Source organism: Prunus mume, linkage group LG1 (genome assembly GCF_029339155.1).
Source record: "Prunus mume cultivar Tortuosa linkage group LG1, ASM2933915v1, whole genome shotgun sequence".
NCBI classification, from domain to species: domain Eukaryota; kingdom Viridiplantae; phylum Streptophyta; class Magnoliopsida; order Rosales; family Rosaceae; genus Prunus; species Prunus mume.
Window position 1 is genome coordinate 6,307,398 of NC_142698.1, and position 26,322 is coordinate 6,333,719.

At 36.9% G+C, this 26,322-nt stretch overlaps 1 protein-coding gene and 2 long non-coding RNA genes across 4 annotated transcripts; 1 reads left to right on the forward strand and 2 right to left on the reverse strand.

Moving 5' to 3' along the window:
- Positions 1-5,300: 5,300 nt before the first annotated feature.
- LOC148920850 (uncharacterized) lies at positions 5,301-6,441 on the reverse strand. The gene is made up of 2 exons (XR_016123161.1): positions 6,242-6,441; positions 5,301-5,759 (listed from the first exon to the last, which is right to left on the reverse strand). It is a non-coding gene; the product is annotated as an uncharacterized LOC148920850 (long non-coding RNA).
- A 12,397-nt stretch (positions 6,442-18,838) lies between these two features.
- On the reverse strand, positions 18,839-20,115 carry LOC148920851 (uncharacterized). Of its 2 annotated transcripts, none has more exons than XR_016123163.1 (2): positions 19,793-20,115; positions 18,839-19,131 (listed from the first exon to the last, which is right to left on the reverse strand). It is a non-coding gene; the product is annotated as an uncharacterized LOC148920851 (long non-coding RNA). The 2 variants fall into 2 exon arrangements; XR_016123162.1 differs by having other exon boundaries at positions 18,839-19,221; positions 19,793-20,073.
- A 1,089-nt stretch (positions 20,116-21,204) lies between these two features.
- On the forward strand, positions 21,205-24,408 carry LOC148920852 (uncharacterized). The gene is made up of 3 exons (XM_089055716.1): positions 21,205-21,379; positions 22,578-22,814; positions 24,022-24,408. The coding sequence occupies exons 1-3, from the start codon at positions 21,362-21,364 to the stop codon at positions 24,067-24,069; spliced, it is 303 nt and encodes a 100-aa protein (XP_088911842.1). The 5' UTR covers positions 21,205-21,361; the 3' UTR covers positions 24,070-24,408.
- The last annotated feature ends 1,914 nt before the right edge of the window (positions 24,409-26,322 follow it).

A 26,322-nucleotide genomic window follows, 5' to 3' on the forward strand; every position in this document is an offset into this window, starting at 1 on the left:
ACTTCTATCAACTACAAAACAACATTACAACAAATATTTCTAGAAGTGTACAAGGAAATATGTAACGCATGATTTTGAATTAGTTTTATTTTATAATATGGATGTTGTGGTTATGCAAAGTGGATGTATGATGTACGAAGGTGCTGGATGCAAAGGTTTCGTATGGTGTGATGATGTTGACAAAACAAAAGAGAGGGAAGATATAATCTTTAGAGACTCACAACGGATAGAAAACGATGGTAGCTATGACGAGTTGTTTCAATCATGCAACTACAAGTTGGAGATGTTTTGAATCTGTTGAAAGAAATAAAAGAGATGTTGTTGATTATTTGTATCTTGATTACTATCAATGTGGTTTTCATTAGTTAAAAAATGAAGTGCTTAGATGGTGCTTCAATTTGGGTAAAGACATGTTTTTGTTGCTCAAACATTTTGGTTGTAACATTGTGATCAAAATTTGGGGAAAGACATGTCTCAGAGGTTGTAAATTTCTAGTCATGAAATGAAAACATTCAGCTCTTGTTTTGGTTCTTACATTATTTGGCTTAAATGAAATGAAATGGAATGGAAACATACACAAGGTGTAGTACACAAACCAACATACACATGTTGCTATACACAAACTTGGCCATGATTAACAAAATAAGCCAAAATACAATGTCTTTAGAAGTAATATACACATGCTCCAGTACACGGACTTGGCCATAGTTCACAAAATATGGCAAAATACAATATCCTGAATTATATCAGTCTACATAAAAAATATAAAAAAAAGTCTCATCCTTTTAAAAATCAGGTCTTCTGCTTCTTTGGAATATGCATGTCTTACTTTCTAATAGCTTCCTTTCATGTTAGTTTCCATGGAGGAGAATTTCTAATTCACCACAGTCCACTAGAATCATGTGCATTCTGACTTTGAGCAGAAGTAGGTAGAGGAATGGGTGGCCTCATTCTAATTGTAGCATAAGCAGGTGTGATGAAAGTTCCACCTCTAGGACCTGTGGGCATGGTGGTTCGGGGCAGGTGGTGGTGGTGGACGAGTATGCAATTGGAAAATATAATGATAATATAAATATTTAATGAGAAAAACATAAGTCAACAAAATTTCATCAACATAAGTCATCAATATAGGCAAATGTCTTACTACTCTAGCATTCTAATATTTGCCTCCTTATCTTCTTTGAGTGTTGGAAACATATTTTTTCTCAGCTGTAATAACACAACAACAACAAATTATACATCTTTACATGCTACTTATATATATGTACACAATCAGTAATTAATAAAGAAAAATACTAAGTTACTGGTAGCTTATGAATTCTACCCAAATTAGGTATTGAAGGAGGTGGGGTTTGACTAACAATTGTAGTAGGTGGCAAGGATTGAAATATCGGCCGATACACCGATATATCGATATATCGATATTTTGAACTGTCGACACCGATATTGGGGGGTAAGGTTATATCTTTCCCGATATCGACGATATATCCCCGATAAGTGCGATATCCCCGATATTTTGCCGATATTCCCGATATTTTCCGATACCCATAACAAAACCCAAAAAAATTCAAAAGTTTTTGAAGCAAATTGAAACTGAAAAGATTTTTTGGAGGTATATGTGCAGTGATTAGATATATGTGCAAAGGCTTTTGGCAATATTCAATTCAAAAGATGTTTTGGAGTATGCATCAAAAGAATATAGACTATGCATCAAAAGAATATGGACCTAGTACTAACTCAAATGAATCTTATGATGGCTATGGTTATGTCATGTCTGATTATAGTGGAACTAGATATGGAGCTCAAGATGATGAAACAGATTATGGACCTACTAGTTGGGTTAATCATAACTATCCCGTATATGGGATGACAGTAGGGAGCTCAAGAGAGACATATGTGCACCATGTTCAAACATGGCTTACAAACTACTCGGGTTACATGACTTGGTATGATTATTGTTCGAATCTAGATGGTTGTTCCACATTGTTTGAACCTCATAGGAGCTCTTCATTTATGTACTTGGACACTCATCTAAATTGTAATCCAATGTTCAAATAAACTATGGATTTATGCATGGTTTATTCATTCTAATCAACTTTTTATTTTCAAACTTTTCATTAACGCGTATTACATACCACTTATATTTCATCATATATATATATATATATATATCTTATTATTAGTAAATTTTGAGTTTTATTTGTTCAATACATTCATTGACAATGTACATAACATCTATGAAAGTTTTACACCAAAATTATGTGTTTCAATGTCTATATCTGTCATTTTTGTTGATTTTTTCCCGATACCCAAAACGATAATGATATATCCCTCGAAATATCTGTAAATTGGAGGCCCGATATTATCTGCACGGCCGATATTTTAATCCTTGGTAGGTGGGGTTTGACTAACATTTGCAGCAGATGGGGTTTTAGGGCCATTTGGCATTAATGTCTTTGTGAAAATAATTTCATCGATTTTTGTGAGAGAAATCAATCTGTAAGATAAAGCAGTTTGGTGTTTGCTAAACTTTTTGTTAAAAGTGTTGTTGGTATTGATTCCCGCATAATCAGAAAATAATTGTCATATAGCGCCTCTTCGAAACTGATTTCTGCATAATCACAAAATGAAAGCACCTCGTTAGCTGCTTTCTCTCACATCAATTTTTAATAATAAGTGATTTTCTCATAGTTTACCAAACGGACGAGGCTTCCCAACATTTTTTAAAAATCACTTTATCACCCCAAATAAGTAATGTCAAACGGGCACTTAGTTGTCAATATAAACTCCTTTAGGAGCATGCTTTGGTTTATTTTTGCAACTCCCTTTGTTATGACCCTTTTTCGAGCATCTTCGTCATGTGACTGTGTCACATTTTCATTTCAGCCTTATTTTCTCACATTATGAATCTTTCTTTTCCATCTCTGGATCCTTTATTATCCTCTTTTTCTTTGGCCTTCCAGGCTCCTTTTTTAACCATTGAAGGCAGTAGTGGAACTTGAGTCTTCTTCAGCTGATAAGTGCCTTATTTTTTAAATTTTTAGACCCTTTATATTTGGTTTTTGTATGGAATGTTGATTAAAAAGAGTATTATTACTTTACTTTCCTTATTTTTCAACTTTCTGCACTCTTAGAAGGTTTTTGATGGAAAATTGACTTTTCGTTGGAGTCTTAGCACAAGGCCAGTTGGAGAAGAAAGCTAAGACATTGAAGATCATTGTGTCAAATTTTCATAATTTTCTAGGTAACCAATTGTTCCAAAACTGCAAGTCAAGATAGCTAAAACTGCATTCCCGTCAAAACTGTGTTGCTATGGGAGATTAAACATTTGAAGACTTTCCCGATTTTTCTAAGTGATGTGTAATATGCCCCTAGAAAGCTTAGAGATAAAGCTACATTTTTCATATTTTTCCAGATTTTTCTAGGAAGTTGAATGACTCCAAAGATTTCGTGCAATTCAGCTGACGTGTTTCCCAGTCAAAGAAGGATTCTTTCCTAGTTTGTTTCCTTAATTGTTTAGGGTTTTGTTTTGTTTTAGGAAAGTTTTTCGAGATCTTTTCAGATTAGGGTTTAGTTATTTTTGCACTATATAAGGCCACCTTAAGGTCACTCTAACTACCTTTTACACAATTTCCATTCAAGAGACGACAGAGAGCTTAAGCGTGCACAACACCATTATTTTCTAGGTTTTATTTCTTCATGACTTTTCTTATGATTTTTATTATGACTATGTGTAACTAAATTTCTTTCTAAGGTTTATGATGAAGCCATGACATGACTATTTGCAAAGTACTTTGTTGATTTCAATTCAATTATATGCCGTGTTAAATTCTTAATCTTTGTGTGAATTTTATTCTAGGTTTGAAATCCTTGCTTGATCACCATTAGGAACTTTGCATCTAGATAATTGGATAAATCTAGGAGAGAAATGACATCCACTAGGTTTATTGGAACTAAGACTAAGAAGAGTAGATAGCTAGGAGAAAAACACCATCCACTAGTCCTACTTGGTTTATTGAATTCTTCTAATCTTAACAGGTACTTGTATGCTAAATTTTAACACCTTGACAGGGTAGAATTGCATATAGGGATACACGATTTATGACATTGACAGGCTTACTTCATACTTTAGAAAGAACAACCTTTAACATTGGCATCATAATTGGATAGTAATTGGCTCTAAGAAAAGGAAATATGATTGTCATTGGTGGATTCATAACTTGATTTCTTTTAAATTCTTTGTTGAGTATTAAATTTTTCTTTCTTTTAATTCTTGCTATTTAAGCTCAAATCAATCAATCATTCTTTTAATTAGGTTTAGTGCGATTTAATTAATTAAGTTGTTTTTATCAGTACTTGTTGATTCGATCTCGTACTTGCATATCTCTATACTATTGTTGATTCATGCGCTTGCGAGTAATTTAATTTGGGATTTTTGGATACTCTTTTTTAGATGTTCGAAAATCTACATCATAAGCCACATGTGCATAGCTTTGACAAGATTGAGGATAGGTTCGTAAGCCCTCATATATGTCTCATTAGTGTAATATGGATCCACATATACCTTAGCATTTTCCCTATTTCGGAAAATTGCAACAACGGCATGGTGGCAAGGAATGCTAGTGAGATCTCATCTATTGCAGTCGACAACATATTGATATGTTATTGACTCCCTCACTTGGAACAAGCCATTTCCAGAGTACATTGACACATTTCCTGAACAATGACTTGAACTTGTCAAGTTTATTCTGGATTGTAGGACAAATTGGCTTTTCATGACCCCTTATAGAATCATTCTTAACTTGTAACATCCTCATTGGGTTGCATCTAATCATTTCTAACATGGTGAGGATGGGTTTATCCCTTGCTTGCAGAATCCAAGAATTAAAACATTCATAGAGGTTATTCAATAACATATCACACTTAATCCTTATAGTAAATGCATGCTTAACCCATTTGTTTATGTCCATATTCATCAACAATCATGTGCAGCTTCACCACTCTCTAATTCCTTTATCTTGTTCATCTCACACTCAAACTCAGCCACATTTGGCGCTCTGGCAGCATTCCATAACAAATCTTTCAAAACTTTTCCCTTATGCAATGTCTTAAAATTCCCATAAAGATGTCTGACACACCAACTATGTGCTGCTTTAGGCACAACTAAATCAAATACAGCATCTAATCCCTACGATATTAAACTAAAAATATTAAATAAGTAAATAAGAATATTAAACCACAAGTAATTGCCCTATCATACATTAACATAGTTAGTGTAACATAGATTCACATGCTTTGGATAAGAAATTGCCCTATGATAATGTAGTTATAATAAGAAAATCAGAAGGAGATTCATACCTTGGAATATGCCCTTCAAATGACACCCATAAACACCTATCATAGGTCTACATCCAGCTAGAAAGTCTTTTCTGCAGGCATCCAAACACACATAAAGCCTTTGGAAATAAGGGGCTTCAATTTTTATCATTATAGTGCTGCCCACATTGGTTTCCCTAACCTCTGCACAACACTCCCACAACTTAGAGTATTGTGAACCATAAGTACCCTTAATGATTTCAATAGCCTTTTGCCTAGCCCTACCACATATTGTTGTGTCGAATTTAGTTGCGCCAAAATCGATTCAGCTGCATCCTCAACTTGTGATACCCGCAAGTGCACGAAATGTTGGGTAGTATAGCATATGTAAGTGCGAGGTCGATCCAACGAGGATTAATGATAGATTGATTCAATTCGATTCCCTGCACAAAACATAAATGGAAACAAGGTTTAAAGATGATATAGAAGAGCACAAGAATTGAAAACATAAAATTAAACAAAAGAAATAGACACTAAAACTGATTTTGGGTTTGAAAACAGTGTTAGAACTTAGGGAACAATCCAATTCTAAGTCTCAAGCAATCAAATTAACAAGTTCAATTCAAGTAAAAAGATTGATTTCTCTCATGTATAATTTAGCCGTGGTGTCTGGTCTAAACTTTGTATTCCTAATTCCCTAATTAGATCATTGTTGTTGAACCTAAATTAAGCATTAGAAATCCATTAAGTATAGGAGAACATTTTAAACAACCAAGCATGTATCTAATCCCTGTTGTCGCATTTTCATACACTCTTCCTATTCATAATTCAATTTGTTGGAAATATCAGTGCTAAATTGCTATAAAATAAATAAATACTGCAAACAGAACAAATTTTTACAAAAGGAGAATTGAAATAGAAGAACCTTAATTGAGTCGAGGCAAGTGTTGGACACTCTGACCTGAAGACAAATTACGCATCCATACTAGTGCTTATGGTTTATTAGCGTTCGCCTATTAAGATACAACGACTCCCCTCCTTGTGAAAGAAACATTGCAATTTACAAGGAACTTTGAACCAAATTATGCAAGAACCTCTTTCTGTGAATATGAAAACTTCAATGCCCTCTATATATGGAAGCCTATATATAGTGAATTAATTGAATAAAATGACTGCAAGAGGATTGTTATATTTATAGATGATGAAATACCTTTTCCAAAAAGGTATCCCAATCTGAAAAGGCAAACAATGCATCCTTAGGTCTATGATAGGGTTCCAGACATATATGAAGAGTTGTCATCCCCCATTTGAAGATGGGCCATTATGATAACCTAACGGTCATGTCTTTAACCCAGGGACTTTAATATTAAATTTCTCACACAATTCAAATTAAGATAAATGGTGTCTACTCTTAATTCCAACCAAGCTAGCTAACATACAAGTTTAAATGTTTATCAAACATTCAAACAAGCATATCAACTGATAAGCATAATGAATAAGAATAAGAACAAAAATTGAAACTTGGAAACCAATCAAACTTAAAAAACTTAAAATCATCATGTTCATAACAATAGCATAAAATTACAATGTGTTTATTAAATAGAAAGACAAAGTAAAGCTAAGGAAATACAAGAAGAAAATAAAAGGCAAAGGGAGGAGAATAAGATGCTAGAGATGGAAAAGATTTATTTCCATGGCTGCCAGGAGGCCAAAGCCTCCCAGCTTCTGCCTACTTTCTTATCTCCCTTTATGACTCAACTCTCCTTCTCTATGTGTACAATGTGATGGAATGTGAATGAATCCCCAACTCCTTGAAGACTCTCTATTTATAAGCATAGGGGGTAGATGAAATTAGATTACACAATTGAATCCACCAACCACACCCACTCCACCTAACGCACAATTGCATTCGAAAATAATTTAGCTTATAATGCTTAGTACTACAGCTCCCACTTCATCTTGTCTTATATCTTTTGGCTGATGCACTTCATCTTGTCTGCCCACCAACAATCCTACTAGCAAAAATAGCTCATGCCTAGCTCAGCATAACCATTAATTTCATGGGCTCATGAATTGGGCTTTCCTTCAGCAATTGACGACTTTAAGCCCTCTAACTTGAAGCTCAGAATGTCATCTTTCCAACCACATGTCATTTGGGCCAATCCAAGGTCAGATGAAGATGTTAAGCCTGAAACAAGTTTGTAGCTTAGTCTACACGCTTTGCACCATCTTACTCCTTTTCCAATCCAAAACCACCATTGCTGCCTAAAGCTTAATGAACTGAATGTTAAACACAAAAGAGATTAAAAGCACAACTTTAACTAAAAAACATAACCAAATCCATATGCTAGAAGGGTACAAAATGGCATACAATTATGTACTGATCATATATACTCAAACTGACCTCATACCCTATCTCCCTCTTAATAAGAGCTTGGAATAACCTCAACCCCATCTTGGGCTCATCTCTAATTCGATCAAGATATTTTTTAGCAAGGCAACTTGCAGTAGCTTGAGGGTTGCTATAACTTATGCTACACGTATGTGTCTCTGCCATGCTCTTAATTTGCAAAGTTCCATCTGCCATGAAAGAAGCCCATAGGTTTCACTTGCATTTCATATACTTTGTGTTAGTATGAAAATTGTATTGGCATTTCCTAGACTTTAGCATAGGTGGGGAATTAGTGTGTGAATATCTTTTACTGAAAGTTTTGGCGCAACACATTCAACTCTGGATTTTCGAAGTGTGACTTGATCGATATGAGGAAACTAATTTCAAGTAAATCATGACATAAACATGCATTCATTATAGGATTCCTAATTGGAGTTATTTTCACTCAAGTGCTTTTATATTAGACATATTTTAATAGGATTAGATTTTATCTATTGAGATTATTTTCCTAGTTGGACTTTATTTTGGTTTAAGTAAAAATATCCTTTTTCATGTTTGACTTGGAAAGCATGTTTCTTTTAATGCCAAATTGGTTTCCATGATTAATATTGTTTCCTTCTATAAACAATTGGTTAGAGTGAAAGTCATAGAGCTGACGAAATCAATTAGGATTCTAAGAGTATCAAATCTAATTAATGGCAAGATATTGATTTGTAGCTTTTTGCACTTCTCTTGCAAAAAGGAGTATGGGTTATGTATAAAACATGGTGTGCTTCCCTGTTACAAAACACAGCTTTGATACATTTGTTTTAAGCATATAGAATTTCTAAGAAAAGATGTTGTGCATATCTTTGAGATAAGTCATCAAGTGTTCCATGTTTACTTGGTGATTTATCAAATACTTTCATCATTCATATTGTATTCATTTGCATGTTTGGTGACTCATATGGTTGAGGGCACCAAGACCGTGGTGACGGTTTTCCTCCGGCGAGCTTGAAGCAATTGTGACCAGTATTGTGTTCAACATAAGGAGTGTCAAAAGATTATCCCCTGATAGAAGTTGAGTTACGAAGAAGTTGGTAAACATGATCTAGAATGTGTCTAGGATAAATGTGTGAGTACTTCTTGTAATAATCGTTCTATAGTGGATTTGTATTCGACTAAGGAGTCTTGTGGATCTTCCCCAAGGGTGGGGTTTTTATAAGGGAACCACCATAGTCAATGCAAATCAATGCCTCATCTCCAACAACTTGCCGTTGCCAAATAAGGCTCTTCCAGCAGCTCCATTGTCAACTCCTTATAATCAATCAAAGGCTTCACTTCCTAATTTATCTTTATGTTGATTTTGTATTCAATCACACATCTACTTACTCTAGTTAGCATCATCAACTTTGTATATAAACTTTGTACTGCTCATTGTATTACTCATCAAGTGAATACAAAAATCCAATACTATTGTTCATAGTTTCACCACATAAAATAATTCTTTGCGTGTTCCTTTATTTTTTGCTCTTCACGTTTCAGGATTGATAAGCCAGATCAATCCTGCTACAGATGTTTATTTTTATTTATTGACTATAATTTTAAATTGGCCTATTCACTCCCTCTAAGCAATCTTAGTCATCCTGCAAGTAATTTCACTTTGCTTGCATCCTCTGTTCACCCGTTTTAGGTTTGTTCCTATGATGGTAGGATAAAGTTTCCTATTGCCTTGAAAACTATTGACTGGTCAACAAGTCAACTTTCTTTAGTGTGCTAGCTTGTCACTGCTAGCAATGAGAAATTCTAGTAGACTTCTTAAAAATAGATAACTTGCGCCTTAAGTTACTGATTTCTAAACAAGCGATTGTGAATTTGGGTGAGGAATATCTCCCAAGTAAGTTCTTTTCTTGCCTCAGACTGGTGAGGACTTTTTCAAATTTTCACAGTATAAAATTGGTAGTTCCGCGGAATAAATGATAAGAAAGTGAACTGTTTTTAGGCGGAACTGCCTTTTACAAAACTCAAAAAGGAAAAACCAACTCTAGAAAGACAAAAATAGGGTTGGACTTCTATTTCTGCCTCGATAGATGCTTCTGATCCTGGACTGGATATGCCTGTCTTTGGATGGACTATCAACAACTTCAACTGTTAAGTTTCAGTTGTAAATCGATACCAACATTCGAGTTTGGTAGAGCTTCAATCTATTTCAAGCCTTGGAAGGCTTTTTGAACGGGCATAATTGGGACCTTTTCAGTCTGGAAGGAGCAGAAATGGTTGGGCTTGATGATTACTGAGTTGGAACTGCACTGTGGTACTTGTTACTGCTTGATCAGGGCTCTTCATAAATTTGTTGAGGTTTTCATATTTGTAAAAACCCGAACTCTGCTTGATTTGGCTTATGCTGAACCAAATTTGTAACGAGAGAAATCTCGTTTTGAATAACTTATTTCTCTAAATCTGAACTGAAATTGGAGATTTTGATTTGTAGTTGGCTTCTTTCTTGTGGCTCAATGAGCTTTTGGTTGCTTAAGTGTTTTGAAGGCTTTTGAGATCCAGTGATCATTTTGAGTTTTGTTTTGATTGATTTTTTGGCTATCCTCTAATCTGTTTCACTTTCTCTCATTTTATAGAAAATGCTAGAGTAGGTTTTTTTAATCTCTAGAATGGGCGGCAGATTTTCAAAAAAACAAGATCTTTTATTTTTCAAATGTCAAAGAAAAAGGGAAGTTATCTATTCTGGCAAGTAGACCATTAATAGTTAGTTCTAAGGCAATTGCCTCCCTGTTTTTCTTGAAAGAAAACCTAATCCTTCTTTAATTCTAATTGTTCTTTGTAAGAGTTCAAACTACCATGACGGCTAGTTTTGATCTTCCAGCTGAACAACTCCCTGCTTCCTACTTATCTCTTGAAAACGTAGTTTGCTTATCTTTTGGAAGTGGTGCCTGCTCTGGGGCAGAATTTTTTTTATAAGTTTATTAAATGTATTTTGATATTCTTTTGTTGAAAAAAAAGGCTGGAGACTTTTGCCTATTTAAAACTTGTTTTCATCAATTCCCATAAACTCAGTTGAGATTGCTGACTTTTCAAAGTTTAGGTAGTCACGTGGGTTTTCAAAGTTTAGGTACCTCATCTTTGCTTTTTCGGACCAAATCTCCATCCCACATAAGGTAGTTTAAACCATGATTTTGACTCCGTTTTTAGAAGGCAGAGTTGGATATTGCAAGTAGTGTATGATGGGAGTTCTCCAGTCATCTTTAGTGACTATGGCAGAATTGACATCTATCTCCATTCCTCTGGTCAGAACAAATGGTAGATTTTTCTTTCCTACCTTGATGATTCTTTGCACATAGTCTTCAAACATTTGTACCTCAAAGTTTGCTATTTGAGCCATTTCATTGGGTGCAAAGTTTTCTTATCTTGTGATATGTTCCCAAGTAGCTTCCCTGAATTCTGTCAAAAGATTTCTGGCTGCCACTAGATAGACAGCTAGAGAATGATTTAGACACTTGTATTCTCCAGCAATCTGCTTTAACACAAGCATAAAATCTCCCAAAATTTCTACAGACTGGATTCCCAATTCTACCAGCATTTCAAGGCCAATGATTAAAGCTTCATATTCAGCCATGTTGGTACATTGGAAATCTAGCTAGAAAGAATAACAATGTATGATCCCTAGTGGATCCTCCAAAACAATCCATGCCCTAGAGGCTACATCAGCTTTGATCCATCGAAGTACAACTTCCAAGGTGTAAGGTGAACTGAATAGATGGGATTGTTGAGGCAAGTATGAGCTCTAGTCAATAGATCTGCATTTGCTATATCCAAAGAATCCATGTTTTCAATATCTTACCTTGGATGATCTGCCTGCTACAGCTTGTCCTTTGACAGCTTTCTGAGGGACATATCTGAAAGTAAATTTTGTCAAAGCCAGAGTCCATTTGTCAATCCTGCCTCTTAACATATATTTGATTAGGTCTGTCTTGGCAATGATGTAGATGGTGAATGGCAACATGTAGTGCATAAGTTTCACAGTAGTGAAGTGTAAGGCTAGACAAAGTCTCTCAATTGCAGAATATTTCCTTTATACTTCTATCAGGGTTCTGCTTAGATAATAGACTGCTTGTTCCATCCCTTCCTTGTTATCTTGTACTAGCAGACTCCCAATGGACACTTCTGATTCATAAACATATAATTTGAGTGGTCTGCCTATTTTTGGTGGGGACAAAGCTGGCGGATTTGAGAGGTAGTGTTTGATTTCCTCAAAAGCCTGCTGGTGTTGTTCCTCCCGCTTGAATGTCTATTCCTGCTTCAATCTTAACAAGGAGGAGAAAAGCTGGATTTTTCCTGCATAATTGGATATGAATCTTCTCAGAAAGTTGATCTTTCCTATTTCGAGATGGTAAGGCTTCTATGATGGATTTTGCCTTATTTTTATTAATCTCTATGCCTCTTTGGTGGACCAAGAAACCTAAGAAATTTCCTGCTTGAACTCCAAAAACACATTTCTTAGGATTCATTTTTAACTTGTGTTGTCTCATTTTTAGGAATGTCCTCTTTAGGTTCGATACATGATCTTCTTCTTTTGGGGACTTAATAATTACATCATCTATATATACTTCTAGAGAATGGCCTATCATGTCATGGAAAACAAAATTCATTACTTTTTGATAAGTGGCTCTTGCATTTCTCAAACCAAAAGGTAATGTATTCAAAAGCACCTATATGTCCTGGGCACATGAAGGCTGTCTTATGGATGTCTTCTTCTGCCACCATAATCTGATTATATCCTGCATTGCCATCCATAAAAGATAGCATTTGGTTATGAGCAGCTCCATCTACTAACATATCTGCTATTGGCATAGGATATTTATCTTTGGGAGATGCTTCATTCAGATTCCTATAATCCACACATATCCTAACTGCCTCTATTTTTCTTTTCAAAACTAGCACAATATTGGCTAGCCAATCAGCATAAATGGCTGGTCTGATGAATCTTGCCTTGACCAATCTTTCTATCCATTCTTTGACTTTCAGTTCTGTCTCCATAGACATCCTTCTTCTAGCTTGTTTGACTGGAAGGTAACCTTCTTTGATTGGAAATTTGTGTTCCACCAATTTCCTGTCCAACCCAGACATCTCATGATAATGCCAAGCAAAACAGTATCTAAAATCATGCAAAAGTGTAATGATTTTACTCTTGAGTGGTCCTTTCAACAATGCACTAATGAAAGTGGGTCTTGGATCCTCTTCTATCCCTAAGTTTATCTCTTGTAATGGATCTTCCACTTCTGGTAAGGAGTCATCTAGTGCTGCTGGTGCGAAATCTAGTACTTCTTCTTGTAAACTCTCCTCCTGTTCTTTAGTGCTCTCATGGGTGAATTCTGCCATATTAATGGCTAGATTCTGCAAAAAAGAGCTTCATTTCTTCCAAATATATCAACAATCTTTTTGTAATGGATTGGATTGTTGCAGTTCGATCATTTTCTTGTTGGTTGGGACTAAACATCAGAGTTCTGGAGGTTCAGAACAAAAGGTCTATTCCAGTCCTCTGGAGAACTGGCTAGACCATCTTCAATGAGTCTCTAGGTCGTGACACTATGGCACGGCCTTTCTGGTTGACTCCAAAGAATGTGAAAGGACTAAGATCATCATGATAAGATTTTGCCTCAAAACACATGGCAGAAGATAGAAATGGTCGTGGATCGGCCTCTACTATATGAAACCTTATTCATTCCAAAGGGCTAATTGCTGATGCAGAGTGGAAAGGACACATAGGCTCTGGTGGATCTAGTCCCTGCCAAGCAATGCATTGTAAGTGCTAGAAGTGGTGTCTACCACAAAAAAATGCAATCTTCATCTCCTTGGTTCCAACTATGACGTCCATATCTAATATTCCGTGAGTTTTAGTGATGCCCCTGCAAAGTTGGTGACAGTCAAGCATGTTGGAATAAGATCCTTATCTGTTATGCTCATCTTGATTAGCAATCTGTGAGGCAAAAGATTAATGACTGCACCTCCATCTACCATTACTTTGGGAATAGGAACACCCCTAAAGTTGGCTGTTATGAATAGAAGTCTGAGATGATTGGCCATTTCTTTGGTAGGTTTGGAGAAGCAAAGCATTCTGCAGTACTTTCATGGCGATCTGCCTGCTTTGGCAGTGAGTGTTTGTTGTTCTAGCGCCTCCTCTACCTTCTAGAGTGTTTTCCTTGTCCTTCTACTGCCTGAACTTTTCTAGCAAAATAAACACCATATTAATGCCTAGATCACCTTGTAACAGGCTCTCTAATTTTGCATAGAAAGCCTCAGTTTCTTCATCTGGTTCTCCATCATACTCCATCTGTTCTTCTCCGTATTCTTCTATCCAGTCTTCTTGCTCTCATGTTTGGAGGAGCTTAATTTGGTCGTCTGCAGATGGTTCGTAGTCCAACTGTTCTTCTCCATATTCTTCAGCCCAATCTTCTTGTTCTACTACTGGAATAGGTTCGGATTCATCTCGTGATTGTGAAGGTTTAAGCTGATTGAGTGAGGATGAGGCAAGATGGATGGAAGGTCTGCTTGGAGATTCTACCTTTGTCAGCTCTTGTGGTGATATGTTGTTTGTTCTGCTGAGGAGCTGTTTCTGGATTTTTCTCTCTTGGTGAACTAGTCTCTAAAAGCACTTGTGTGCCATCCCTGTTCTTGAGGAAGGTGCAGTATTGCCTTTGGACTCTTTTTTTTTTTTTTGTGTTTTGGTTAGTTCCAGAGTTAGTCTACCGCTCTTTCCAATAGAATATTATCTGCCTTCTATGATAGTTGTCAAAGAGTTATCATTTCCGGGCATCTTAATTGGTATCTCCTTCTTTGGCAACTCTTTCATTCTTTTGTTACGTTGGGCAGACCTTAGATAGTCTTTCTGTCTGGCTCTGTCTTTAGGTGGAGCCAGAGCTGGGCCATGTTGGTGTGATGTTCCAATCTTGTCAAAAATGCTAGGTGCAGGCTAGTTTTGCCTATCCAGAGTTACCTCAAACTCATTTTCACACTTGCATTTGCTGCACAGAACTACCTCAACCGAGATGGTTGCCTTTGGCATTTGATTAGCCTCCCTTGTTACTCTTACGCCTCTGGTGCTGGCTTTTCTTTGTTAGTTTGCCTCTCTTCATTACGACCAATTTAAGTTGACCATGTTGACTTGAGGTTGGGAAAGGGATATGTTATGGCGAGGGAGGTTTCTCATGATTTAGCCTTTCTACTGTTATTCCTTCTTGTATGACATCCCAAGACAACACAACTGTTGGTGGAGTAGTTCTAAGAGTTGTGCCATCTGCAATATTGTCTGCCCTTGAGTTTCTCTGGCTTGGGCAACTTGTGAGGTGTCTCTATTGCCTTTTGTAGCAGCATCTCATCAAACAAAGCATCAACCTTGGTTAGATCGAAGGAATAAACCTTGTTCTGTGTTGGTTTATTTGGAACAAACCCTTCAATGAATAATGGTAGCTTATGGTCATTTGGTGACTTTGTCAGAGCCTTGCAGCTGATGGGATCTTTCAACTTCGCCATTTCTGCCATTGCAACTTCTCTTTCTTCAGAGCCTTTTGTGCCTTCTTCTGATTCTACTTCAACCAAATGTACTGAGGAAGATGGGGTTTTGTAATATGCACTTGTGAAAGAGTTCCTTCTTTGTTGTTCTTCCCTAAGTAGTTCTTCGTATTTAGATGCCTTGTCCGCTTGATTCTGCGGATCTCCAAACAGCATCCTATCAAATCTCTTCCTCAGATAGATTTTAAGGGCGGTTTAAGCCATTTGAATGAAGTGCCTTTCTTCCATAGGGATTCGGCATTTCATTTTGAGTTTTCTGAACCTGGTTATGAAGTCTTAAGTAAACTCATCTTCACTCTGTTTGAGGGCAGCAAGATCACTGATGGTGACTTCTGGCTGGATCCTAAAATAGTAGTCATGGAAGACATTTTCCATCTGCTCTCAGGTTTGAACAGAATTGGCTGGTAAGCTAGTGTACCAAGTGAAGGCTTGTCTAGAGAGGGAAGTTCCAAAAAGCCTTAGTTTTAACAGAGGGTTATTTTCTATGGCTATGCACTGGATAAAAAATCTGCTTATATGCTCAACTGATGAAGCATGGGTGTCTTCTCCGTTGAATAAGGTGAAGTTTGGTACTTTAAAACCTGGGGATAGAGGTATCTGATCAATGTAAGCAGGTATGGCTTCCTGTAGGTAAGCCTTTCTCCTCTTCTGGCTTCGGGCTCTATCATTTCTCTAATCATTCTTTGAAGTGCCCCCATGTCATTCAGAGCATTGACAAGATGGGGATTTCGCCCATGTTTTGATTGGATGTGATCAATCCTGTGCTCCATTCTGTATGGCACGGCGAACTTCCTCCTGTGTTCTTCCTCTTCTTCAAAATCGGATGATTCCTCTAGTTTGCCCCGGTCTGTTCCTGTCATTGGTGGCAAAGAGGTTAATTTCTCCCTCTGCCTCTCCGCCTTTTGTTGGTGGAGGGAATGGATTGTGATCCATTCTTTTGGGTCTGTAAGGCAACACAACTGGTTGCTCAAGCAAGAGTGCCAAGGGTTGATCACTTGGGGCCACAGGTTGTGAAGCAGTGGAGGTTCAGGCTGATTCTAGGGGACTGGCGTGCAGGCCTTCAGCCGAACTGGAACCTCATGTTCTTGAATGGGAAGGGCTCATCCCCTCTGTCCAACTTGGATTTCTCCACGTCCTAGTATTCTAGCTATATGTGCGATGATAAGGTTATCTTGGTATGGCCATGTCAGTCCTAGCAGAGGTCCATAAGGGAGGTCTAGTTGTTGGACCATAACAACTGGGTTTGGAATTTTGGCCATAACAGCCTCATGGTCCTTTCTGAACTGCCTATTGACTTGCCATTGCATCATGGCTATCATGTTGTTTAGAGTATTCTAGCTCTTTTGCGTTGTGGCTTCCTGTCGGAACATAGCCTCCTGTATCTAGTTTAGCCTTCTGGAACTAGACCTAGAATGTCTGCTCCTAGTCCTACCTTGAGCTGATTGCCTAGCATCACTTTCTTCTTACTCCAGTCATTCTCGGAGGGCTACTTGGTCTCTTTCCATGGCACAGTGTGAATTATGATTAGAACTTCCAATATTCATATACTTTAAAAGATGTTTCTAGGAGTATGTATATTGAGAAGTCCCACTGGACGTACCAAATTGTTCACCCGTTTTAGGTTTGTTCCTGTGATAGTAGGGTAAAGTTCCTCATTGCCTTGAAAACCATTGAGTGGTCAACAAGTCAACTTTCTTTAGTGTGCGAGCGTGCCACTACTAGCAATGAGAAATTCTAGCAGACTTCTTAAAAATAGATAACTTGCGTCCAAGTTACTGATTTCTAAATAAGCGATTGTGAATTTGGGTGAGGAACATCTCCCAAGTAAGTTCTTTTCTTGCCTCAGACTGGTGAGGACTTCACAATTTTTCACAGTAAAAAATTGGTAGTTCTTGTCAGAATAAATAATAAGAAAGTGAACTGTTTTTAGGCGGAACTGTCTTTTACAAAACTCAAAAAGGAAAAACCAACTCTAGAAAGACAAAAGGAGGGATGGACTTCTATTTCTACCTAGATAGATGCTTCTGATCTGGGCTGGACTGGATATGCCTGTGCTTTGGACTGGACTATCAACAACCTCAACTATTAAGTTTCAGTTGTAAATCGATACCAACGTTCGAGTTTGGCAGAGCTTTAATCTATTTCATGCTTTGGAAGGCTTTTTAAAAGGGCAAAATTGGGACCTCTTCAATCTAGAAAGGGCAGAAGTGGCTGGGCTTGATGATTCTTGGTGGAACTGTACTATGGTACCTGTTCTGCTTGATCAGGGCTCTCCATAAATTTGTTGAGGTTTTCATATTTGTAAAAACCCGAACTCTGCTTGATTTGGCTTATGCTGAACCAAATTTGTAATGAGAGAAATCTCATTTTAAATGACTTATTTCTCTAAGTCTGAACTGAAGTTAGAGATTTTGATTTGTAATTGGCTTCTTTCTTGTGGCTAAATGAGCTTTTGGTTGCTTAAGTGTTTTGAAGGCTTTTGAGATCAAGTGATCATTTTGAGTTTTGTTTTTATTGATTTTTTGGCTATCCTCTGATCTGTTTCACCTTCTCTCATTTTATAGAAAATGCTGGAGTGGGTTTTTTGAATATTTAGAATGGGCGGCAGATTTTCTAAAAACAAGATCTTTTGTTTTTCAAATGTCAAAGAAAGAGGGAAGTTATCTATTATGGCAAGTAGACCATCAATAGTCAGTTCTAAGACAATCACCTCCTTGTTTTTCTTGAAAGAGAACCTAATCCTTCTTTAATTCTAACTGCTCTTTGTAAGAGTTCAAACTGCCGTGATGGCTAGTTTTGATATTCCAGCTGAAAAACTCTCTGCTTCCTACTTATCTCTTGAAAATGTAGTCTGCTTATCTTTTGGAAGTGGTGCCCACTCTGGAGCAAATTTTTTCTGAATATATAAAAGGGATTTTGATCTTCTTTTGCCTGAAAAAAAAAAAAAAAGTCTGGAGACTTTTGCTTATTAAGACTTCTTTTCATTAATTTCCATCAACTCAGTTGAGATTGCTGACTTTTCAAAATTTAGGTAGTCATGTGGGTTTGCATCTATTTTGGGCTTTTTCTTCTCATTTAATCATGCCAAGCCTAGTTTGAGTTTTTGGGACTTATGAACTGATATCTTTTTGTTTTTTGAAGTCCAAGTTTATCTTCGAAGGTTGACAGGTCCCGGGATAGGTTTTTCGTTCTTGGGCTGCTTTCCCAACTTCTTCTAATCAAGCCCAAGTGGTGCTCAATTTTGTGGGTTTCCAAAAATGGGCTAAATGCTGGTGGTTGTCAAAAATTGATATGGGCTTTTTGATATTGGACTGGGTGTGCCAAATTAGGCCCAAACATCCTCTTCCCATCATTTGTAGTAACCTTCACCTCATACCCCTCATTGATAGCATAATGTGAAATAGCTTCTCTTAACTCTTTCTTAGATGTAAATAACATGTTCACTTCAAATTGAGGATTCACCATATTAGTCTTAGCATTAAACTCTGGATACCTTGATGTTTTTCCTTCATCATCAGAATTAGGTGGACTACCAAAGCCATTTGAGTTGTAATTCTCATCAAGCAGAGTATCATTCATGTGACATTGAGGTATAAATGGCTTTTCTTGTTTCTTCATCTTTTTTTCAACATACACTGGAACCTTGGGAATTTGAACATTGTGCATAAAAATATTATCATCCTCAAGAGCTGCATCATTTTCCTCATCATAAATTTATTTGGCAGACTCATCACTAGTGTCTTCATATATGGGAACACTATGAAGTGAAGCCTCACCACTAGCCTCAACAACATCATCTTCCTCATCGTCATCAACAGCAACAACCTCAACATAATTCTCATTTACTTGACTGAAGCATTCATCTGGAATATCATTAAAGAATTGCTCATATTCTGTCTGTTGTGATTGACTGTAATTCTCCTCAATAATGTCAAGCACATCAACCTCATGATCTACATATACCACAATATGCAGATTGATACAGATGATAGATAACATATCTAAAATTTCAGCATCTGAATTCAACCCTAATACCCCTTTATGGACTCCCTTACCAACAAAAGTGTAATAAAATCCTCTGCAATTTTGAATCCCACTTTGCTTCATAATATCCCTTAATTCTGTTGTAGAAAACCTATCTGGATCAATATTATCATAAACATCTATTGTGCCTCCCTCATAATCCTTCCCATTGTTCATGAATTTACCAACATATCTTAACTCCATAATAAAGTGTCAATCATCTGAAAAAAATTTACTTTTTTGGCATATAGTTAACAATAGCGGACATATTATATTTTGACAAAAAAAGAATTTAAAAACATCCAAATTATATTCCTAAAGCACTACCAGACAACCCTCTCTACAAGCAAGATCTTTTTTCCACCTTACACTATTCATCCACCATGCTCAGTCCATTTCACATGTGATGAATGCATATAAAATACTACCACAACACACCAAAAACAACAATAAACCAACGTCACAACAACAATAAATTCGTATATTAACTCAGAAACTCACTTGGATGAATTGGAGCTTTCTTTGGGTCCACACCTTTGGAATTCACCATGTTTGCTTCTTCACGAAAGTCCCCGATAGCAACAGAGCTGAATCAAACCCAATTCAAACCCCAAATATTCCAAAATTGTATGCTTCTTACTTGCGAATCTGAATCGTACGCTAAACCTCAAAATCGACCCGCCTTTTCCCCCAATCCCAGAACCCTAAAATTGTTTTCGGGAGAAATGCGCGAGAATCATGTTTTGATTCAGGGGCTGAGATGAAAGGGCAATAATACCCCTGCACGTACTCACCACAAGCGTCTTAACTGACAAAATTCCCAATTGAACTTGATTTGTTAACAATGCAAAATGTGATGACCAAAATCGAAAAATTAAAAGTGCAGTGACCAAAATTAAAATCGGGCCAAACCTCAGTTTGAATGAAATAAAAAAAGTTGTTTAATCTCATAAATCATAATTGTCCACTATTTTAATATAATTAAAATTAATTTTATTTATTTATATTAAAGTTAACAATTATGAGAGGTAAATTTAATTTCATGTTAAAAATATAAGCCAATAATGTTTTAAAAAAATTGGCGCATTTGATAAGGCCATATAGGCCGAGCCCATTGGCCCGCCCATAAGCTCAAAAATACTTAGTTTATTGAAGATAGAGACCCGACCTAGCCCGTACAACTCTTAGAGCTAAACAAACCTGCTATTAGGTAGAGCTTGGGCCAACGCCTATTAGGGCAAGCCTAATTCGGCCCGACCCATTTTACATGCCTACAACACCATTATCCACAATATATATTTGTTTTAATTGTTGGTTTTCTTTGAATTCAAGTAATGATGAGACAAGCCTAACAAAAAAAAAAATTGAAATCAATGCACAACTAAAACCTAATACAACATGTGAGACCGAACCAAAACCGAATTAAACCAAATCAAACTGATTATTTATTTGGTTTGATTTTCAATTTTGGGGTAAAACGAATTGAATTGGACCGTGCCCGCCCTATTTGCTGACACCCAATGGCACGAGATGTAATTTATGCCAATTACGCATTCATCGTCTAGGGCAGCCCATGGACTAGATTTATCTAGGGCCCAAAATGATAAGAAAGCCACGTACGACACGCGTAAGATGCTTGTATGCCAGATAACATGAAAGTTGACTAGGCATTCTGACCAACAAGGAAAGTTACAAATGAAGTGTCCACAGAGTGCACATACAGCTAAGCCAAGGCCAAAACCTGCAAAAGCAAAGCCAGACAAGGCGGCACCCGAGCAAAAGGGATTGATAGGCCAAACCAAAGAGGTAAGTAAAGCGCGTCATAGGAGTGGCACTTCTGTAATTACTAAAAAAGAAGAGGTCTATTATAATAAATCTCTTCTTATATATACACATATGTCTTATTTGTCTGCCGTGCTGTGTATGATACTGTAAAAGTTTGATGCAACAGAGAGTCTCCCTTCCCTCTCACCAAAGCTCTAGAGTCTGTAGAATCTTTGTATTTTATTTATCTTGGTGATTATAACGGTGGGCAAGTTTCTTTGAGGATCTGAGACCAGTCTTTATCTCATGGAGGATCGAAAGGAGGTGATTCTCTTCTTCTTCTTTTTTCTTCTATTGGCTGTGGTTGGTTTGTTTGGTTGCTGGGAAAAAAATAACTGAGGCAAAGTGAGGGAAGTGAGGGAAGTTTGGGTTGTTTTGGTTGCGAAAGGTGAAAGAAAGAAACCCAAGTTAGCAATTTTATTTGAATTTTGTAAATGGTTCTGTTGGACTAAACGACAAGTGTGGAGTTCAAAATCTGTTCTGTAAATAGTATCTTTTGTTTTCCTGCGTTTTCTGGGTAACCAAACGGAGCTTAAACATTTTTTTGGGAGAGGTGGGGGACGGGGGTTGTGAATTCTGTTTAATTTGTTCATTGGCTTGAAATTCCATAGAAAATTAGATCTATTATTATGATTTTATTGGTCAAGTTTCCATCTGTTTCTTTCTCTTAATTCCAGTTTGAAAACTTAAAGCAGCTTTTTTTGTTGCTGAGTCTTTTGACCTTTGCTGAGACATCCACAGAAGCAATGATTACCGTTTTCAAAGCTCATAAACAGTCAAAGTTGTCTCCTTTTTTATATAATTGGAGGGTTTTGAATTTCAATGTTTGTCACAATCAGCTTAGAGTCTTTTAAATACAATTCAACTATGTGATTTGTCATTTTGAAAGAACAGAATGAAATACAGGGATTGAGTTTTTCAAAGCTTGAATCTTAAAACTGGTTATACCAACCATGTTACAATTGAATACGCCCCTGAAATGGCTAGTTAATGAGTGTTTATTTCATACCTCTTCATTATAACTTGGGTTTGAACGTACAGATTATTTAATCCTATCCATGTAGGTTGCTATTTATTGATTGAGTGCTTTCTTTTCGTGTTTCCTTAACCCAGAGAGTTTTTTTTATATTTTTTATTTTATAGAAATGATATTCTACTATAATCCAATCTAAATTACGGGGAGTGAGATTCATACTCGGGTACAGTGGGGTCAACTTGACTAAACCCATATCTGCTCCTTAACCTACATATTATTTACCTTTGAAATAGGTTGTTTTCTCTCATCTCTAATAGATGGATGGTAAAAATTGTGGCCAATGTATGTGGGTCTAAATTGTTTTGTTCTATGGTTAATGTTTAAGCTCATTGAAGATGGAGAGAAGCAATTTTCAATTGGCAATGTTGATTCCTTTATTGCAACTAATTACATTTTATTTATTTATTGCTACTTTGCTTCATGCAGAAAAATGCCCCATGGTTATCAGTGCCCCAATTTGGGGACTGGGATCAGAAGGGCCAAGTCCCAGACTACTCTCTTGATTTCTCAAAAATAAGGGAAATGAGGAAGCAAAACAAGAGAGATGTGTCCAGAGCCAGTCTTGGAAATGAAGAAGAACTCATTGCCACAAACACAGCTAATGTGGAACCTCCCCACAATGACCACCACCCCCATTACCATCAGAGGCACCACTCTCCCACTGTAAGAGATTCCTTTTATGGCCTTTCTTTTCAGTTCTTATTTTGGTATTTAAATGTGATAAAATGGCATTATGATACAACTATACAAGTGGTAGTTGGTCTAGTTATAAATGAAGAGAGAGTAGGCTTATGAACAATATTTATGGCAGAGGCATGCATGTGGTAGCACTGTTGGGATGGTGGGGATCGTGAAATCGACCACCCTTTATTAAAGCAGCTGAGTCCAAAATTTAATACTTGAAAGATTTTTTGCCCCATGAGGATTACTTAGGGAAGGATCACTTTTTTTTTCTTCCTGGGGGTTTGAATAAAGGATACAAGTCATCTAGTTCAGGGATCAGCTAAGCCTATTGACCAAATCCTTGATGAAACATGCAAAATGTCTTTTTGGGTCTGAGAAAGTCCAATAGGAAAGTTTATTTTTATTTTTATATATATACAGAAAAATCCTGGGGAAAACCCATTATGGTGATTATCTTTGAGAACAATTCACATAGTTGCACATATAGAAATAACTTAGAATGTTTTTATGAATTTATTAAGGTTACATTTAATTTTAAAAGTGGTTCCACATGCATGAGATGCTTCAGGCCATTAAAATAATCTGTTGTGTTTAATTAAACTATAAAAAAGAAAAAGATATCCTCTGTATGCTGGAATAAGAATTTAATGAGTGATCCTTGATATGTACAGGCAAGTCCAAATGGTGCACATGCACCGGCTGATTTAGGCCATATAATTTAATATTGGTCGATAATTGTATTGACTGTGGATTTATCTGTCAATTTGAGAAGATGTCATTTGTTTGTGTGTGTTTGGAAGAGGGTGGGGGAAAACACAGGATACATGCATGATCTATTTGCATTTTCTCCCAATGGTTTACATATATTTTATGTGGTCATCAACCAACAAGAAATAGAAAGGAATCATTTTAAGAATGTTTCTTATGGCATTTATGCAATAAGCAGTTTGATTGTTCCTAATCATGTCATTTGGACCATTTTTCCTATAAAAAAAGCATAGTGATTAGTTGTCTAAATAATTATGGATTACTTTTATATAAGAAAGGGCCCCATGATGGTGAATGGGTTTGACTCAGCTACATGATCATGAACTGTCTTTGTCATATACTTTAATCTTTAATTTGGTTTTGTTAACAAGATCGTATGATTTATTGTTTGTTGGTTTTTTGTTTGTTTTCGGAACAGACTCGAAGGAGCATCTTCAGCTACTTCAACTGTTGTGTGAGAGCCTGATGAGCAAGTAGACTGTATGTTGAGGGGATTAACTTACCTCCTTGGCCTTGTTATGTGTTTCATGTTTTCTACTTTGAGAATGGGTGTTATTTTTCCTAACCCCACCCCCTCATTTGTTCTGTGTTGTTGGATTTGGTGATTAGTAGTGTTTCTGATTTTTCTTTGCTCATGTTTCTGCTCTCTGCATCATGTAATGCTGCCTTGGCCTCTTTAACAAAACCTTGCATGTATGTATGATGCAAGATGCCTTGGTGCTTCTCCCTCTGTAGTCTCTATACGTTGTATAAAATGTCACCCTGAAAAATTTATTTCATATTAGTAGAAATAGAAGTTGTTAAAGAGTTTCAAAGTTAGCTTAAGGATTGGTTTAATCTGAACAGAGATAAATGATGTCAAGAAACTATGATGACCATCATTGGGTTAATTTGGAGAGGTAATGTTCATTTACCATCATGAGTGAACCATGCCCAATATGAAAGTATTTCGACCAAGGGAAAAAACCATCATATAAGTTTCAACTTTGCAATCAATCCGACTTATGTATCTATGAATTTTGGAGAGAAGGAAAAGGGAAAAGAGAAGAGAGACATGAAGCATAGGCTACTTTTTCTTGCAAATTTCATCCTTTTAAGAAGTGGATAATGCTTCTTTCTAGGACCATCGCCAATTGTAAGGTCATCTCAAACGTAAAAGATGCTAAGGGGCTGCACCAGACTCTCAATTACAATTATAATTCGCAGAAGAAGATGAGGTCGTTTGAGTTAGAAAAGACCAAGTAGCAAATTACATGGAACAGAGAAAAGCCCCAAATTAAACGCATCAAGAGACGAAGAAGATCGAGCAATAGATACGAAGAAAGCAACAAAGGGATACGTAATCAAGAAAAGGTCGCGCAGAGAAGAAAGAAGACACGATAAAGCTGGAAGACAAAGTGTATATCCCTTTTTAAAAATAAATAAAATAAAATAAAATAAAGGAGTGTTTGAGTAAGACAAGGAGCTCATCTCTTCCAATATAAGAATAGACACAGATTTCAAGTAAGCAAATACCTGTCAATTGAAATGAACAATTCACAAACAGATTCAAGCGAGTTAAGTTTTCCTCCACAACTATACTACTATACGAAATTCACAGATCCAAGAAGTGAAGTTCTGCTCAAGAAATATACAGCACTTGAGTTCACATAGAAGCTCCTACGATTCCTAACAGTTATATACAGCATTTGAGTTCACATAGCTCCAAGGAGTGAAATATAGAGCACTAGAATTCACATAAAAGCTGTTTATACGAAAATGAACAACCTATGAAGACCAGACACATGGACGAAACTGAACCGACCATGGTAGCCTTCGCACCATGCCTACTAATTCATCAATTAGGCAACACCCTTTCCAGGGACATGTGGCAGCCCACAATTGACGTCTCATCTCACATCGAAATTCTACACAAAATGCACACCTCCCAAGGCCTATAAAAGAAGACTACTATCCCAAAATGGAGGTAACCAGAACTTACGGCATAATGCCTATTGATATGTCAGTTTAATCTTACCAAAACCCGTACTTATTTAAACATCGGAGAGACTTCACCGGTACCACACGGTGCCTAAAGGTCTTACCAAGCTTGTGTTATTTTACAGATCACGTGCTCTACCGAGGACCCAAAAGCATATCGAATGCCCTAACATCACTAAGTTGGCCTCAAGAAGCTGCGAACCATTTTTGAGTGTCAACAATTTGGCGCCGTCTATGGGAAACGATCTAAATCAACTCACTATCTCTAGAACACATGGGCCGCCGGTACCAGCGTTCACGGAGAAGGCAGATTACGTTGGTAGGCAAAGTGGAGCGAGCCTGCGCTGCCTTGCACTCATTTGGCAATTCACCCATGATCTGGACTCACCAAAGCGAGCTTACGGCCCAAATCACTTCTCTTGGCGGGACATGGCTAAACTCCAAGAACATAACAACCTTTTTCTTCCAAAGTGGATGAAACCCAGTGATTGCTCAATCAACAACATGCGCAGAATATCCAAACCACCCAATCTTTCCGAGCCTGCGGACTCGGTCAGTGGAGAAGAAAAGAAAGAAGGGGGCAAAGGCAATGCATCGTCCTCCAGCGGTTGGTAGTTCTGGCACCCAAGGATCAACCACATACCGAAAAGGTGTAATTTGATTGTCACCATCGGATTAACGATCGGGAAGCCGAAAAACATAGATTTTTGATCAGGATCAATGCTCACCTAAAGGACTC